This window comes from Raphanus sativus, chromosome 5 (genome assembly GCF_000801105.2).
Source record: "Raphanus sativus cultivar WK10039 chromosome 5, ASM80110v3, whole genome shotgun sequence".
Taxonomy (NCBI): domain Eukaryota; kingdom Viridiplantae; phylum Streptophyta; class Magnoliopsida; order Brassicales; family Brassicaceae; genus Raphanus; species Raphanus sativus.
In genome coordinates this window covers 31038336-31054443 of record NC_079515.1, presented here as the reverse complement: position 1 = coordinate 31054443, position 16108 = coordinate 31038336, and the positions used below count along the sequence as shown (strand labels likewise).

The following is a 16108-nucleotide window of genomic DNA, read 5'->3' as shown; positions in this document are numbered from 1 at the left end:
ACATAACGTAATGAGAATACCTAAACAAGAACACATGCATATTCTTTGTCTAATAAAATAAGCTATATAGGCACACCATAGTACAGAAATAAACATAGGTTACGCTATTTTAACATCTTAACACAAAAGCAAAGTCTAATTTAATACATACAAAGTGCATAATTTATTGGATCAAAAATATGGGAAGTTAAGCCCTGTAGACAAGCCCTAATAATAATATTACTCTCCTCTCCATCATCCGTTCTCCAGACACACACACATAAATCATTACAGGAAGTCAGAGAATGTGTCGTTCATGAGAAAATTGGCCATGATGCGATGAGTCTTCTGTGTTGGATGAAATGAGTCCCAAAACACATACTTGTCTGCGTTTGAACATGTGAATGGGTTATTCCTTTGGCAACTATAACCCATCTCGAACATCCCCGTCGCACAGCAAGCAGCTGCGGCCACCTCGAACCCAAAAGAGGAAGGGTTCTTGATGATTCGCATAAATGGTTCATAGGGATTTGAAAAAACAAGGACGGAACCAGAAAGCTCTTTGCTCAGCTTCTCAACAAGCCTCTCAAGCTTGCCGTTGAACTGGACCGCAATGTCGTTAAAGCGTCCAACGCACTCACCTCCCGTGCCAATGTTGGTGGCTCTCTCTAAAGGCATACATCCCATTGGAGGCAATCCACCTAGTGAAATCTTTCTAGCTCCAAGTCCGTGTAGCTTCTTCACAAACTCTTTGGCGATTCCAGCTAGAAAATCTTGGTAAAGATCGACCGAGTATTGAGAAGAACGTCCAGGAAAGGCAAAGTAGTTCTCCAGGAAGTCGTTGGTCCCTACGCTTATGAGGTACAGAGAGTTGGTTATCGTTTCTGTGGCTTGGTCTTTTCCTTGGTATGCTTCTAGTTTTGTTTGGTATTCTTTGTAGTATTCAAGTTGTTTCCACAGTGGTAGAACCGACTAGAATCGCCATCAATTGAAAGTAATTAGTAGATTGTATGACAATATGTAAAGACAACATACTTTTGGACGATCATCTTCTTCGAAATAATATCATCGTAAATTATTATTTCTCAAAATGTACATATAAAGACGAAATTATTTTATATATAAAATATTATATTTATCCGTTTGTAGTAGGTGTTATGTTTTTAATAAAAACTATATACTGGACCCCTCCTTTTTAATAATATTTTTTAATAAAAATGAATGCTTTTGTATTTCATATGTATAATTTGTATGGTAATATTTATAAGACATTTACATAATTAAAAACAATTTAATTTTTTGTGAGATTTACTATTTATAATTTTCTTGTAGATGTTATATATACTCTGCGTCAAGAATCATAAATAATGTCTATAAAGACGAGTAGATTTATGTAACATACCAAATACTGTAGCTAGCATAGTAGCATATATCATAAATACAAGGGAATTAAAGAAAAATCCGTACCAGCACATCGGAAGTGGCGTTGTCGTAGCCGGTGGCAGCAGAAGCAAAAGTAACACCTGTTGCAAAATCTGAAATGTTGTAAGAAGGATCCAAGTATGCCGGAATTATTGGTTTGAGCCCTATGGCTTCCGACATAAAGTCCGTCGCAATCTTTCCATTACAAAACCTCCCAGTCGGTTTCCCACCAACAAAGTCCCGTCCGTATGGCTCAAAGTTGCTTCTTGCCACTGTTGGGATGTAGTTGTTGTTACCCGCATCAACGGTTGAGTCGCCAAACACGATGATGGCGGGTATTTTACCGGCAAACGTTACTGCTAGCGACGTAGTTATTATGAAGAAGAGAAGTGTGAAAAGACTTTTGATGTTTCCCATAGTGTAATCTGTGTCTTGTGATTTTGATTGTGATGGTGTGATTCCATGAGCTGTCTGTCTTTATAAGAAAACATGAGTGTTTGAAACTGTGGTTTCATTGAATAAGGAGAGGTTTGTTGTGTGTTGAAATTAATGCTGAGAAATTCTGGTTAGACATTATTATTTTCAGCATGATCTGTTGTTTGGTCGTTTGCCGCGCCATTAATACTAGTCTTTTACCGTTGGACTTCTTTTTTTGCTATTCACTCTAAATATTTTAGTGGTGGAAATATTGATATACTAATTCTGCAGTTGTGGAAATATTGATATATATTAATTCTGCAGTTAGGTTTCAGTTTACAAAAAGGAATGATCTATCGTCCATACCTAAGTGATATATTTGATTAAGTGGTTGCACATCCACCAATTAACTTATTGTGCAAACAATACCATAAGTGAATGGTATGTCATTTGTAACATTTTATGATTGAATCCATATAGAAACTAGTGATTTATAACAACACTAAGGCACACATAGAAAAGAGTTTGAAGCTAATCTAAATAAAATGTAAAAGTCAATAAAAATCTACAATTGTCAAACCGACGAAAATAAAAAGAAAGCCAAGCTTTTGAGTCAAAGTTATTGATTGGGATGATGAAATACTAACTTATGATGCTAATACAATCAACAATTGTTAATCGTTATGTTTAAGATCACTAATTTAAGCTAACACATTTCCATGAGCTTAATCATCATATGTTCATCAAGTTCTTCACATCAATTTTCATTGGTTAATTACCATCAAATACGATCAAGTTCTTAATATCAATTTACCATCGCCGTCCACATCAGTTTGTAATAGTCAAAGTCTGTAAGCAAAACATAACACACCAAACAAATTTATAAACACATACATTTTTTTATGTTGTTTTGTTGGTTCTCATTCTTTAAAACTTTTTGTCTTGAAAATTTAATAATACAATCTAGCGACAAAAAAAAACTCATGCATTAATCAAAACATAACGCATTAGCATGCAATAGTAAAAGCGTAACTCTAAGCCAAACATGCACATTAACAACTTCTATATATCTACAACTTTAACCATTAACACTAAACAAAACATAACAAGATTGTAATAATAAGAATCCAACCTTTAAGTAGGCTTTGTTTAACATGATGCGAGAACAAATTAATGCTGTGCTTGGATTCTCCGGTGATCCACCAGAGTAACAAATATGTGTGGCTTCCATCTTTGTTTGAATGACGAGTTCCTCAGTTCTGTAATCCACAAATGTTCCGTATTTGTGTGTGTGTCCTCCGGACAAGCTTAATGTATGGTGGTGGTTCTTCAACACTAGACTCAACAATCTGAAAAACAAGTCTAAACAGCAGTAGAGAAAGCATGAAATGATACTAAGTTAAATTCAATAAGTGCAAAAGACCGAGGTCTTGCATTATGCTTGTGAACCTCAGATTTGAGTTGTAGCTCTTGAAAGCTTTCCTTATCTTCTTATGTACTAGTTCTGTTGACCAATGCTCCATGAGATATGTCCAGTAAGGCAGTACTCTTCATCGCCAATGTGCTTTGTTTTTTTTTTGTTTTGCCTCTTCTTCTTGATAATCCTTTCCCATGGGTGTGTGCTTGCTATGTTGTATAGTGAGGTCTATGTAACTAGTCATGGGTGTGCTAGCTATACTGCAGCCCACTAACTTCCAGCTCGCTTGCGACCCATGAAGTTCTAGCCTACTAGTATTAACACGACGCGCTGAATTACTGGTCCTTATGGTCAGTGGCGGAGCCAATGAAGAAGCATGTGGGTCAACTGACCCCTATCAATTCTAAATTTTTATTCAATATAAGCATATAACTGTAACACACAATGATTAATTAGTTTATTTTTAGTGGTTTGACCCACTTGATAGTTACAAATCTTCCAATAGTTTTATATGTATATAGTTTTGACTCCGGTAGACTGTATTTCTACCTCCGCCACTGCTTATGGTGGTTTGCGCATTTGCTTCTAGTGTACATCAATATTTCACTTCTTTGAATTTTTTTCCTGTCTACAAAGGTTCATTACGGTGAATGATGAGAGATTTTGCTAAGTCGTTACTAAATAAATTCAAGGGCTTACGTAAATATTGAAGGATTATAAGACAAAAAATATTGAATGTCAGCTTATTAGACAACACCCAGCCTTTGCCATACTAGTAACAATGAGGGTATTGAATTAAACCAGAAAAAGATGCTTTCCTTTCAGCAAACAGAGATAGATGCAAAACACCAAACCAACAAAGATTCATCTCACGTACCCAAACTCTCTCAAGCGTGCACCAATATCCATTTACAAAAAGGAAAAAAAAAAAGAAACCGGTATGTTTTTTTTGTGGAATGTTCTTGCAGATTTGGTTTTAAGAGCCATCCATGGAAATATCATCGCCGGTTGTTGGCTTTGGTGAAGCAGCTCCAAAAGTGAACCCTTGAGGAGGTATACTTGGAGCAGGGGATGAAAATATAGAAGAAGCAGGAGCACTGTTGAACACAGGGACTTGCGCTTGATCACTGTTAACCTTTGGGAAACCAAAACTAAACGTTGGAGGATCGTTGATACTCATGGCCGACATCATTCCTTCTCTTGATCCGAATACAGCCTGCTCAAACGCCTCCAGTTGTTGGTAGAACTCTGCATATTATTATAAAAAGCATATGAGCAGACTATTTCACTAGCTTAAAATCCTTGAGTGTGGGTTTAGCACTTGCCTGGAGATATGTCAGTAGTTGGTCTTCGTTGCTTAACCCACTGATGACTCTCAGCGAGTCTCCACCCTTTACGTTTCATCAAGTACGCAATAACAACCGCTGGTGATCTGCCAAGTAATTGAAAAACATCAACATAAAAAATTTAAACTTAAAAAGGTTTTTAATCTCTAATCACAGAGAATAAAAGAGTCTTAACTACACCTAATAAGTTAAGCAACCACAAATTTATCAAAGCATGTGTTTATAGTTGGAGTATACGAGAATGATAAATGATACTCACCTGCTTTTCCCTGACATGCAGTGCACAAGAACACGTGCCTTGTCCTTCTCGCACTGGTCTACACAGTAAAAACAAGCACAACACAATAGATGATCAGACCCCAAATAATTATAAATATATTTTTTTAAAATAAATGCTTTTGAGGTGGGAATGAGAATTAAAACCTAAGAACTTGATAGCATCATCAAATTGTAAGACTTTTTCATCAGAGAGGCCATGGTAAGTGAAGGAGTTCCTGTAGAGATTCTGGCACATAGGAACAGTCTGTTTGAACAAAAGAGAAAACAGAGTCAATACAACATATAATCTACAACTCTCTTATGGGTCAATGATTCAACAAAACCAATTCAATAACCCGGTCAAGACTAAACCAATTCCATGATTCAATTGAGAATAAAAACCAATCAAAACACAGCTAAATTAACAAGCTTTTAACCTAATTAAGCTTAACCCTAATACGAATTGAAACAGAGTCGATGAAAAAAAAAAGAAACTCACATTAAGAACGCGAGAGATTCCCTGAGTCTTGAGAAGCTCAGAGCGAGAGGCGTTGTCGTAGCTCCCTAGGAAGAGAAACTCCGGCAAGATCTCCGACGGAAAAGCGCTGACGTGGACTTGAGGAGCCGGCACATCGGAGGGATCAGGCATGCGGTGGCCACAGATTCCACAGACTTCTCCTTCCTCGTACTTGTGGTAATGCCCACAAAGCGAACAAGGGTTCTCCCTCTCTCTCTTCCTCATAATTATCAAAACCTAGATCCGGTTCAATTAGGGTTGTAGAAGGAAGATGAAGGTTTTTTTTCTTGAAAGGGAAGGATCGGGGGAAGGAAGGAGAAGTAGCGAGACTTATTAGTTCTGCGAGAGAGAAGAGAATAAAAAATATTACAGAGGGCTTTGTTTGTCTTCTTCTTCTCTGACTCTGAATTTACGCCTAAATACGGTTCGGGTAGAAACACGCCACGTGGTGTTAGATTTATGTAAAATCTAGCAACACTTCTGTAGTTCTGTAAGAAAAAGTTAAATTTACATTATTGCATATTTTACTTTTTATGTTTTACAGACTTTTTCCTTTTTCTTTTCTTCTTTAACTTTTTTCCTTTTTAATTTCTGAAACACAAAATGAAACCTTTTCTTCTTTGACTTTTTTCCTGTTTTTAGTTAACAAAATTAATTATAATTTTATGGAGGAAATCAGAAATAAAAGAGAACACACTAAAGGATATATGAAAGATAATACTCCCTCTGTTTCTTTTTATAAGTCGTTTAAAAACTATGCACAGAGATTAAAAAAGTCATTAATTTTTTATATTTTCTAAACAAAAACATCATTAAATATTTACCTAACCACAAATTAACCAATGAAAAAATAGAAGCTATATTCTTATTGGTCACACAACATTAATTATTAATAAATTTTACATAGAAAATTGAAAACGACATATATTTTGGAACAAAAAATTTCCTCTAAAACGACTTATAAAACGAAACGGAGGGAGTAGTTGTTAAAAAAAAGAAAAGGATATATGAAAGATAAAATAAGGCATACAATGATACTACTAGCACAAAGGACGATAGAGATTTGGTTAGATTAAAACGAATATTTAGAGACAACATAAAATGATCCTTCCCATAAATCATCAGCAAGAGAGACTGCATCTTATGAAGGTTCTGTTTTTTTTTCTAAATAAAGTTTGATGCCTGGAATTTACTAATTAACATAATTAGAATTACATGTCATTTTCTTAATTAATTTTAGATTTTTCTACATGTGAAATAAAATCTAATTAAAAAGACAAGTCAATTATAATATGAAAAATGTGTCTAATTAATTAAATCTAAAATAATCAATTTATCAAGATATTCAAACACCACCTATATAAAAAAATTGTTTCAAACAAATAGAAAATCCCCTAAATATTTAAAATATGAAAATTAATCAAAAACTCAATAAATTTGAAATTTATGATACATTTATTTGTTAGTTTTTTCAAAATCTTTCATTTTATATTTTAGATATACGTATATCTTCGTTGATATCGACTTTTTAATTTTTTTTTGTTTTCCTATTAAAAATCAATTGTAAAGTTTAAAACATATTATAAATTGTTTTACAAGTAAACTATAATTACAAACTTTTGGAATAATCACATTAAACACCCATGAACTAAATACAATTTCAACTTCCCTTGTTTTTGTTTTTTTGGAAACAGTGATTAATCTAACAGCTAAAGTGAATTTGAGTTTTCACAAGAAATTAAGTCTAAGTATAATTATTATTTGGTATGAAATCTTGTAGACTAGTTAACAAAGTAAGCAATATTATTATTATTATAATACGTATAGTGATATTTCTCAATTAGGGTTTTTACCACTAAAACACTTTAAGTTATTTTTTTGTAACACAAATTTATTAATTCAAATTTAAAATATTTTAGTGATTACAATCGAAGGTATACTCAACGGTAAAATAAACAACAATAACAATAGTACAATGAAATAAGAGACAGAAATGTTGAAAGGAGTGATTTGCTCAGAATAAAAAGACCTACAAATATTTTTCACTTTGAATTCTAGAAACCATAGTTGGAAGGAATTTCAAATAATCTAAAATGATGTTGAAATATTCAAGTGAAAAGGATCCGGAGGAGTTCAGTACTAGCTTGAATAGGGGTGGGTGTTCGGGTATCCATTCGGATTCGGCTCGGGTCTATTCGGGTTTCGGGTTTTCGGGATCAAAGATTTCAGCTTCATTAGGGTATTTCTAAATTTTGGTTCGGGTTCGGTTCGGATCATTGCGGGTTCGGTTCGGGTTCGGATAACCCATTTAAATTATTTTTAAAATTTTAAAATTCACTATATACTTTAAACTTCACAAATCTATAAAAAAATAAATATTACATATAAATTTGAATAACATGTGTTAAAATACCAAAACTTAATATATATATTGGTTTACTTTGAATATTTGGAATGAGAATCAATATATATTTTTAATATTATTGGTGTTTTGAATATATTTTAACTATTTAGACATGTACTTTTGACTATTTGTATATATTTTTCAAGTATTTTGGACAATTTAAAAGTATCATATATTTTTGGATGCTTTTTAATATACATTAAATCTAAAATTAGTTAATATATATAGATATATTAATCTATTTCGGATATATTCGGGTACCCGAAATATTTCGGTTCGGATCGGGTTTGGGTTCGGTTCTTTAAATACCAAAAATTTAAACCCGTTCGGGTATTTTATCAATTTCGGTTCGGGTTTGGTACTATTTTTTCGGATCGGATTCGGTTTGGTTTTTTGGGTTCGGTCTTTTTGCCCAGCCCTAAGCTTGAACACTTTTACTAAAGGTAGAAACTAGAAATTGAATGACTTCTTGTGGGGAGTCAGCGCTCCATCCAACTAATCAATAACCATTCTGGTTTGCAATTATTTGCAGTTGCATTAGGTATTCCTGACTTACCGATTGATTGGCAAAACCACCGGTTAACTAAACAATCGAACGGTTCTTATTCAAGATAAACAAAAAAAAAAACAAAGCCCCTGCTCCTCTTTCTCGCCGTCGTATCCAGCCAGCCATCATCGCCGTCGTCTCTGCGCGTGAAATGGCGACCTCGTTTCTTCGTAGAAACTTGAACTCAACTCGCTTCCGCTTCATTTCTACATCCTCTTCTTCTTCTTCATCCTCACATCGCCGTGTTGTTGTCACAGGTCTCCGTCTCATTCAAAGCCTTCCATGTCTTTTTACACATGCTTTGTACCTGCAAACTCCTCTGATTGAACTTTTTTTCCTTCAGGTCTAGGAATGGTGACTCCACTTGGAAGAGGCGTTGAGACAACATGGAGGCGTTTGGTCGGTGGAGAAAGTGGGATAAGAGGATTGACACCTGATGATCTCAAGATGAGTTCGTTTGATGAAGAGACAAAGTTGTATACTTTTGATCAGCTTTCCTCTAAAGTTGCCGCCTTTGTGCCATACGGAACAAACCCAGGTCAATTTGATCAAGGTCTTTGGCTTAACTCCAAGGTATCTTCTTTCTTCTTCTCTAGATTTGAAGGTTATTAGGACAGAGTTACTAGCAACACAGTCAAGTTTCATGTCATAACCAAAGCTTAAATGTGGTTTCTTCATGTTCTTTTGGAAGCTTGATGTGTTTTGTCAGATATGTTCATATAATTAAAGGTTATATTATAATGCATTTTTTTTTTGGATCCTGGAGGCAATTGCGAAGTTCATTGGATATGCTTTATGTGCTGCTGATGAAGCCTTGAGAGATGCAGAGTGGTTACCAACCGAAGAGGATGAAAAAGAAAGAACAGTTAAGTATGAATGATTTACTTCTACCTATCTTTTTCTTTTTTTTGTTTGGTTTGATTTCTTATAGTTTCCTTGGAAAATATCAGGGAGTCTCTATTGGTGGTGGAATCGGAAGTATAAGTGACATTGTAGAGGCAGCGCAGATGATTTGTGAAAAGGTTAGAGACATTTCTGTATGGCTCATGAAGTTTCTGTGTATCACATCGTTAAACGATTATGGTGATGCAGAGGCTGCGGCGGCTTAGTCCCTTTTTCATCCCAAAGATATTAGTAAACATGGCATCTGGTCACGTGAGCATGAAGTACGGTTTCCAGGTTTGTTTTAAAAGTCTTTTTGTTTTACTTTTGTATCATAAAAACAGTATGAACGAACATCTTAGATTAATGAAAACATAGCATTGTCGTGCTTTTTGATTATAGGGGCCAAACCATGCTGCTGTGACAGCTTGCGCTACTGGTGCGCACTCTATAGGCGATGCCACTAGGATGATTCAGTTTGGAGATGCAGATGTTATGGTAGCAGGTGGAACCGAGTCCAGCATTGATGCTCTCTCCGTTGCTGGATTCTCCAGGTAACTAACATGCTTTGTGTGTGCTTCCGTTAAAAAAAAATTCTCTTGGAAAGTCATTGTTATCTTTTCTCTGTCCAGATCAAGAGCTTTGTCGACTAAGTTTAACTCATCACCGCAAGAAGCTTCACGGCCTTTTGATTGCGGCCGGGATGGTTTTGTGTGAGTTGCATTCTTTGGTTGCTTATTTGAAATAATATGTTTTGGAGGAGAATGTTGAGGTCATCATATAACATTTTTTTAATTTTGTTTCAGGATAGGGGAAGGCTCAGGGGTTATAGTATTGGAGGTGAGACTCTAAAGTGATCATCCTCACAGCTGTTTTCTTGGCTTTAGTCTCTTCTGATTTTTCTGGTTATAAACAATAGGAACTTGAGCATGCAAAAAGACGTGGAGCAAAAGTTTATGCTGAGCTTTGTGGATATGGGATGTCAGGTTAGGCTCATACATTACAGAAAAAAAACAAAGTTTGATCTTCCGTAGATAATACTAAAACATATTTTTGAGATTTTATAAGAATGTATCTTCTTGGCATTTAGGCGATGCACACCATATTACTCAACCTCCTGAAGATGGAAAGGGAGCTGTTCTGGCCATGACACGTGCCTTAAGACAGGTAAGCTCCGTTTGCGGTAGCTTATAGAATGGTTTCTGTTGATCATTTTTATGTTTGTTTTTTTTTTTCATCGGTTTGAATTCTAGTGATTTGACTTTTACTGTCCGTGACTTTTCAGTCTGGTTTGTGTCCAAATGAAGTTGATTATGTAAACGCACACGCAACATCAACCCCAATAGGTAAAACAGATTGAGATTTTTTTTTTGTTGATTCTTTTTAGTATTACAATTCAATTGATAATAACTCTGCATCTAATTTTTTTTAGGCGATGCTGTGGAAGCAAGGGCTATAAAGACCGTATTCTCTGATCACGCCACTTCAGGCACATTGGCTTTCTCCTCCACCAAGGTTAAAAAAAATGCCTAATGATGATGTTTTTGTATTAAGTAGTAACTGTGTCAACAACTATAAATAAGAGTTTGATTGGTTTGGCCTAAAGGGAGCTACTGGTCATCTTCTTGGAGCAGCTGGAGCTGTGGAAGCTATATTCAGCGTCCTTGCTATACACCACGTGAGCATTCTCATTTCTTAGTCTTGTCATGTGTTCTTGTTTAATGATTGAAAAAGGTTTGTAACCAAACCAAGAAACTAAAAAAAAAAATTTGTAGGGAGTTGCTCCTCTGACTCTAAATGTCAAGAATCCAGATCCCATCTTCGACAAGAGTTTCACGCCTTTAACCACTTCGAAAGAGATGCAAATTAAGACCGCAATGTCGAATTCTTTTGGGTTTGGTGGAACAAATGCATCTTTGCTCTTTGCCTCAATCTAAAGTTAAAGTGTAAAACACAACATGGCAAAAGTTTTGTACCCATCTTTCTTCAGTTGCAATCAATGAATATATTTCTTTCCATTTCTCCTTGTTAACTTACATTAGTTGATAAAGATGGTTTTGAATCACACTAATAGCTTGCACTCTTTCAAGAATACCTTGACCTGAATCCTTCTGTAAGAGGAACGACTTTTGCGGACACTTTTGATTGCAACTTGAGCACAGCTTCGCGAATTTCCTGCCCCATTACAAGTATATGATGAAATACATGGTAACAACTATACTAACTAAGAACATGACGTCAAATGAGACTATCACCTCTATATTGTAACGTGATGAGAAATGCGTTAGCAACACAGTTTTGCTCCGGATCCATTTTGCATTCTCAATTATCTGCAAATTGTCCGTGGAAAGATCCTTTTACAGTGTAGTTCTACGAATGTTTGAACATAAAATAGGATGGATCATAAACCTGAGATATATGAGTGTGACCGAGTGACTGCGCATGCTCATTACTAAAACTTTCATCCAAGAAGGTAGCCTGCCAAATATATTAAAAGCTCAGAAGCTGTAGTAGCTAAATTCGTTAATAGAATTTGAAGTAAGAAAGCAAGGACCTCGGTTATAAGAACTTTAGCCCTCAAAGCATCAGCGTTACGAGGGTCAAGCATATACTCAGCAGTTGTATCTCCAGTGAAAGCTATCTCAGGGGATAATATCATGTCTGTAATCTGTAATTAAGTACAACATAATATGTGTGTTTTTCTTTTTCCCTTTTTCACATCAACAGACAATTATGGCTTTCATAAGAAACAAACAAACAAACCTGTTCGCCAGATTTTTTAATCTTTTCGATTTGTTTGCCTTTAAGGTGACCATACTGCTTCTTCAACTTGTTCCTGACCGAGTAGATAACATAACCCTGAGAGAAGGAAGCCATTAGAGCATTAGAAAAAGACTACACTTGTCTCCCTGATAAAAACGTGTAGTAGAACCTGGCTTGGTATGACGTGGTTAGTTGCAAAAGGTCTAACGACAATGTCATTCCGTAACTCATATGTTTCACCTACATATAACAAACTCTCATGTTTTTTTTTATAACATTTAAGAGTAGAAAACTGGTTTTTTTGAGTAAGTATGTTTCATAATCATACCAACGTGGAGTGGAATGAGTTCAACGTTGAGGTCAACTTGACCCATAGACCTGTGAATGTCAAGGAGTTTCTCAACATCTTCTTTAATGGACGGTGGCACGAATATTTTAGGTGGCTCTAGATTGTATAACCCACGGCTCGCTACATACATCGGTAGACCTCCCTGAAAGAATCATCATCAATTCAATACCTTATCCATTCAAAATAGTTGAAAACTTAAAGAGAGAGATTGAGGTCTCTGACGATGTGATCGAGATGAGCGTGAGTGATGAAAAGGAACTTCTGCTGGATGGCGCGCGAAGGACACCTCCCGATATCGAAGACGCATTTGAGCTCAGGGACGATGACGCAGGTCTCTTGGCCTCCCACGGAGATTCCCTCCACGGCGTAACCGTCCAGCTCGACGCCTTTGCGGTTAACGGCGGCGCGCGCCTTGCGGTACTCTTCCTCCTCCTCGATCGCTCGGCTTATGGAGGAGAAGTAGCCGGAGACTCTGACGGGTGGAGTCGAGAAACCGGCGCGGTGGTGATGATGCGTGTGCTGCGGCGCGGGGAGGAGGTGAATCGGGGGAGGGACGTGTCGATTGGGGAAAGGGAAGAAGTTGGAAGGTGAAATTGGAACCGAAAGCTGCATCCTTTTTTCCGGATGGATAGAAAAAGGTTTTTGCAGAGGTTTTTGGGTTTCTCTCTCGTTTGCACTGAAGACTAGTGATGAGGGGAACAAAATAAAAAGATAATAGGAAAAATCCCTAACCAAACCGAATTTTTTTAATACAAACCGATATTTTTTCTGGTCGAAACCCAAACATAAAAATTATTTCTGAAATTAGACTTATTTAAAAATATTGTTTTTAAAAAAAAAACTGGTGCATCTAATCAATCTTGAGGAAATTTTTTTTTGTTGTATCCAAGTATCCAACACTTAACTTTTATTAAATTTAATTTAGATACTAGAATTACTTATTAAAAGTTAACCAATGAAAATTGGACTAAAATACGAAATAGTATATTTCAGTTTGAATATTTCTTTTACAAAACTCAAATTCAGTAGATCGCTTACCTAATCAGAACCGGACATAATTGTTTGGATTTAAATTTGTTTCTTTTTTTTTTATAACTGAAATATCCAGACCGAACCGATCTGAATTTAGACCAAAACCAAGGCCCAGACCGTGTGTCAAACTGAAATGAATGGCATTGTTCGGTAATAAAACCTAAACCAAAGGGGTATTAAAATAACAAAGCACCGACTTGTCTAGAGACATCGATAAAAAGGTCTTTCGCAGCCGCACGTCTTCAGAAAACGTTGTTGATCCAAATTCAAAGAGAATCTCCGAATCTCTCATCTCATCCAAGAGGTTTTCTTCTCAGCTTTATCTCAGATCGCTTCTTAGCTGGTAAGTCTCGTCTTCTATGCTATTCATTTCATCTCTTACCTCTAGATTTTTAGGGTTCACGCTCTTCGTAATCAGTAATTGAATCGGCGGCGAAGGTCTATTTAATTTATTGCTACCTCTTGGTTTGATTCGTGTAACTAGGGTTTCGATTATTACAATCGAGGAAGAATACGTATTGAATCACACGTGTTTGTTTTTTTAGATTCTTCTCTAGAATCTGCTTTTGTTTCTTAGAGATAGTTTTGTTTTTTTTGCTTTTTTTAAGACAGAACCGTGAACTGAATCATTTGTCTATTATTTATATTTTTTTGGCAGTTACCATGCCGAAGAACAAGGGAAAGGGAGGAAAGAACAGGAAGAGAGGAAAGAACGAAGCTGATGACGAGAAGCGTGAGCTTATATTCAAAGAAGACGGACAAGAGTACGCGCAAGTCCTTCGCATGCTCGGCAACGGGAGATGCGAGTGCATGTGCATCGACGGCACCAAACGTCTCTGCCACATCCGCGGCAAGATGCACAAGAAGGTTTGGATCGCGGCAGGTGATATCATACTTGTCGGTCTGAGAGACTACCAGGATGACAAGGCTGATGTCATCCTCAAGTACATGTCTGACGAGGCGAGGCTTCTCAAGGCCTATGGTGAGCTTCCCGAGAACACTCGTCTCAACGAAGGTATTGCTGGTGATCTTGACGATGATGAGGAGAATGGCGCTGATGATGTTATTGATTTTGAGGACGAGGATATCGATAGGATCTAAGGTGTTTGTTTGGTTTTTGTTTTTGCTTTAAACCTTTTCTGGCAGCTTTGTATTGTCAGTTTGAGACGCATGACTTCTGAGTTTACAGAAGAGTATACTTTACAACTATTATGTTCTTTAGTTTGGTTTGGGCTTTGCAGTGAATCAGGTTACTTTGGCACCAAAGTAAATAATCTATTCAACAGCAAACAAATAAAAAACTTTTAACATTCTCTAGAAGAATGTGAATATGCTAATGATAAGTTGATAAATATTACTCAAAAAACAATCACATATCTAAGAAGTAAATAAACTCTGGGACTCCGATCGAATCCCCGCCTTCATCTTTCTGATGAACTCCTCGCATTTCTTGTTCAACTCTTCCGAACTTAGGAAGTTATCATATATCTCATCATCATCATCTATTCTAACGAGAGTGAGGTCTTTACCTCCATCGTCATCCTCAACGACCATTGAAACTTCTTCTCTCAATAAACTTGTCATATCTTCTTCTTTGGATGCACATTGTTCTTCAAGTAATGCCACTGCTTCTTCTCCTTCTTCTTTGGATACACACTGTTCTTCGAGCAGCGCCACTACTTCTTCTTCTTTTTCTTCTTTCGATACACATTGTTCTTCAAGTAGCACCACTACATTCTTCATTTCTGATTTTCGAATATGGTTGATCCTTAGTTCTTCCGTTTCTTCAACGATGTTAATGGCATGACCACGCAGAAGGGTTTTGAAATTCCCCATGATAAAACCTACAATACCATTGCATAACAAGAACATGTATTTCTTGTCCACAAGGCTGATATACATGGAAAGTAAACAGAGTCTTTGTTGTAGGGAGGAGACTAAAGACGAGTAAGACAGAACGAGAGAGAAAATGGATGCCAATGCTATGATCTTAGTGACTCTTTTCATCTTCTTCACCCCACTTTCTTGTTTCTGATATTCCATCCTTTCTCTCTCTCCCCCCTTGATTTGAATTGAGTTGAAGAATGGTGAATGAGAGACAAGTTTGAGAATCTATTTCTTCTTTTATAGATTAGTGGAGGGGTTGCGCTTGACTCAAAACCATTTATTTTTTATATATATTTTGGTTAAAACAATTTATCTTCTCTTTTGAAGCATTCAAACGCAACGCGTCTTGATTTTCTTTTGGGTTTGATTATTTCTGATTTATTCATACGTTAATTTTTACTTGGTTTATTACTTCTTCCAGTTAAATATGATCAACTGAAAAAGAACTGCTTACATAAATATTGCATTTTTAACAAACTAATTTGCATAATTTTCTTAGATTCGTTTATTTTTTTCTTAAGTTTGGCTCTTACAAAACCTTCAAAAAATAATGTTAGTCAGAAGTATTAAATAGTCCAATTTAACAATGTATTTTTTTAAGTTATAATTATTATTTAAAAATTTCATAATTCTTTTCTAATAAATATGTACGATCGATCTATTCTTTTTGTTTTGTTTGTCAAAAGATGTTCTAGAGCCTTAGAGGCTTAAATATTCATAATATATATGCACAACAAAATAATAAATCTATCTATAAATAAAAAAATTATATCAAAAGTTTTAGATTTTTATATGACTTGAATCAGTCCTGAGTGCAAACAATATACTCTTCGTGAGTTGGAACGTTCCTTATGTGGTATATACTTATAAAGTCAAGTCAACTTATCA

The 16108-nt window shown here is 35.9% G+C and overlaps 6 protein-coding genes across 6 annotated transcripts; 2 read left to right on the top strand and 4 right to left on the bottom strand.

The window, feature by feature from the left end:
* Positions 1 to 25: 25 nt before the first annotated feature.
* LOC108834368 (GDSL esterase/lipase At2g04570) lies at positions 26 to 1866 on the bottom strand. The gene is made up of 2 exons (XM_018607700.2): positions 1447 to 1866; positions 26 to 951 (listed from the first exon to the last, which is right to left on the bottom strand). The coding sequence occupies exons 1-2, from the start codon at positions 1816 to 1818 to the stop codon at positions 268 to 270; spliced, it is 1056 nt and encodes a 351-aa protein (XP_018463202.2). The 5' UTR covers positions 1819 to 1866; the 3' UTR covers positions 26 to 267.
* Positions 1867 to 4005: 2139 nt separating this feature from the next.
* Positions 4006 to 5725, bottom strand: LOC108857181 (protein-tyrosine-phosphatase IBR5). The gene is made up of 5 exons (XM_018631129.2): positions 5339 to 5725; positions 5005 to 5104; positions 4841 to 4898; positions 4561 to 4667; positions 4006 to 4483 (listed from the first exon to the last, which is right to left on the bottom strand). Exons 1-5 carry the CDS (start codon positions 5579 to 5581, stop codon positions 4212 to 4214), a joined length of 780 nt encoding a protein of 259 aa, XP_018486631.1. The 5' UTR covers positions 5582 to 5725; the 3' UTR covers positions 4006 to 4211.
* A 2640-nt stretch (positions 5726 to 8365) lies between these two features.
* Positions 8366 to 11210, top strand: LOC108856532 (3-oxoacyl-[acyl-carrier-protein] synthase, mitochondrial). The gene is made up of 14 exons (XM_018630358.2): positions 8366 to 8564; positions 8651 to 8880; positions 9074 to 9172; positions 9258 to 9329; positions 9400 to 9486; positions 9592 to 9743; positions 9822 to 9902; positions 9996 to 10029; positions 10109 to 10175; positions 10280 to 10356; positions 10475 to 10535; positions 10622 to 10704; positions 10796 to 10867; positions 10965 to 11210. Exons 1-14 carry the CDS (start codon positions 8459 to 8461, stop codon positions 11124 to 11126), a joined length of 1383 nt encoding a protein of 460 aa, XP_018485860.1. The 5' UTR covers positions 8366 to 8458; the 3' UTR covers positions 11127 to 11210.
* On the bottom strand, positions 11186 to 12995 carry LOC108856533 (tRNase Z TRZ2, chloroplastic). The gene is made up of 8 exons (XM_018630359.2): positions 12524 to 12995; positions 12281 to 12443; positions 12122 to 12192; positions 11953 to 12048; positions 11744 to 11857; positions 11599 to 11667; positions 11445 to 11519; positions 11186 to 11364 (listed from the first exon to the last, which is right to left on the bottom strand). Exons 1-8 carry the CDS (start codon positions 12911 to 12913, stop codon positions 11275 to 11277), a joined length of 1068 nt encoding a protein of 355 aa, XP_018485861.1. The 5' UTR covers positions 12914 to 12995; the 3' UTR covers positions 11186 to 11274.
* Positions 12996 to 13515: 520 nt separating this feature from the next.
* LOC108805370 (eukaryotic translation initiation factor 1A) lies at positions 13516 to 14554 on the top strand. Its single transcript, XM_018577392.2, has 2 exons — positions 13516 to 13676; positions 13992 to 14554. Exon 2 carries the CDS (start codon positions 13997 to 13999, stop codon positions 14432 to 14434), a length of 438 nt encoding a protein of 145 aa, XP_018432894.1. The 5' UTR covers positions 13516 to 13676; positions 13992 to 13996; the 3' UTR covers positions 14435 to 14554.
* Positions 14555 to 14587: 33 nt separating this feature from the next.
* LOC130495231 (uncharacterized) lies at positions 14588 to 15434 on the bottom strand. Its single transcript, XM_056986619.1, has one exon. It carries the CDS (start codon positions 15374 to 15376, stop codon positions 14711 to 14713), a length of 666 nt encoding a protein of 221 aa, XP_056842599.1. The 5' UTR covers positions 15377 to 15434; the 3' UTR covers positions 14588 to 14710.
* Positions 15435 to 16108: the final 674 nt, after the last annotated feature.

Excerpts from the sequence above, each read along its gene's own strand:
- LOC108834368 (XM_018607700.2), bottom strand. The coding sequence starts at position 1,818 with ATGGGAAACATCAAAAGTCTTTTCACACTTCTCTTCTTCATAATAACT. Across the intron at positions 952-1,446 it reads ACGCCACTTCCGATGTGCTG|TCGGTTCTACCACTGTGGAA; the intron begins GTACGGATTTTT and ends TGGCGATTCTAG.
- LOC108857181 (XM_018631129.2), bottom strand. The coding sequence starts at position 5,581 with ATGAGGAAGAGAGAGAGGGAGAACCCTTGTTCGCTTTGTGGGCATTAC. Across the intron at positions 5,105-5,338 it reads GAATCTCTCGCGTTCTTAAT|ACTGTTCCTATGTGCCAGAA; the intron begins GTGAGTTTCTTT and ends TTGTTCAAACAG. Across the intron at positions 4,899-5,004 it reads TGATGCTATCAAGTTCTTAG|ACCAGTGCGAGAAGGACAAG; the intron begins GTTTTAATTCTC and ends TTTACTGTGTAG.
- LOC108856532 (XM_018630358.2), top strand. The coding sequence starts at position 8,459 with ATGGCGACCTCGTTTCTTCGTAGAAACTTGAACTCAACTCGCTTCCGC. Across the intron at positions 9,330-9,399 it reads CGCAGATGATTTGTGAAAAG|AGGCTGCGGCGGCTTAGTCC; the intron begins GTTAGAGACATT and ends ATGGTGATGCAG. Across the intron at positions 10,536-10,621 it reads CGCAACATCAACCCCAATAG|GCGATGCTGTGGAAGCAAGG; the intron begins GTAAAACAGATT and ends AATTTTTTTTAG.
- LOC108856533 (XM_018630359.2), bottom strand. The coding sequence starts at position 12,913 with ATGCAGCTTTCGGTTCCAATTTCACCTTCCAACTTCTTCCCTTTCCCC. Across the intron at positions 11,668-11,743 it reads CTAAAGTTCTTATAACCGAG|GCTACCTTCTTGGATGAAAG; the intron begins GTCCTTGCTTTC and ends TATATTTGGCAG. Across the intron at positions 11,365-11,444 it reads CATCACGTTACAATATAGAG|GAAATTCGCGAAGCTGTGCT; the intron begins GTGATAGTCTCA and ends GTAATGGGGCAG.
- LOC108805370 (XM_018577392.2), top strand. The coding sequence starts at position 13,997 with ATGCCGAAGAACAAGGGAAAGGGAGGAAAGAACAGGAAGAGAGGAAAG.
- LOC130495231 (XM_056986619.1), bottom strand. The coding sequence starts at position 15,376 with ATGGAATATCAGAAACAAGAAAGTGGGGTGAAGAAGATGAAAAGAGTC.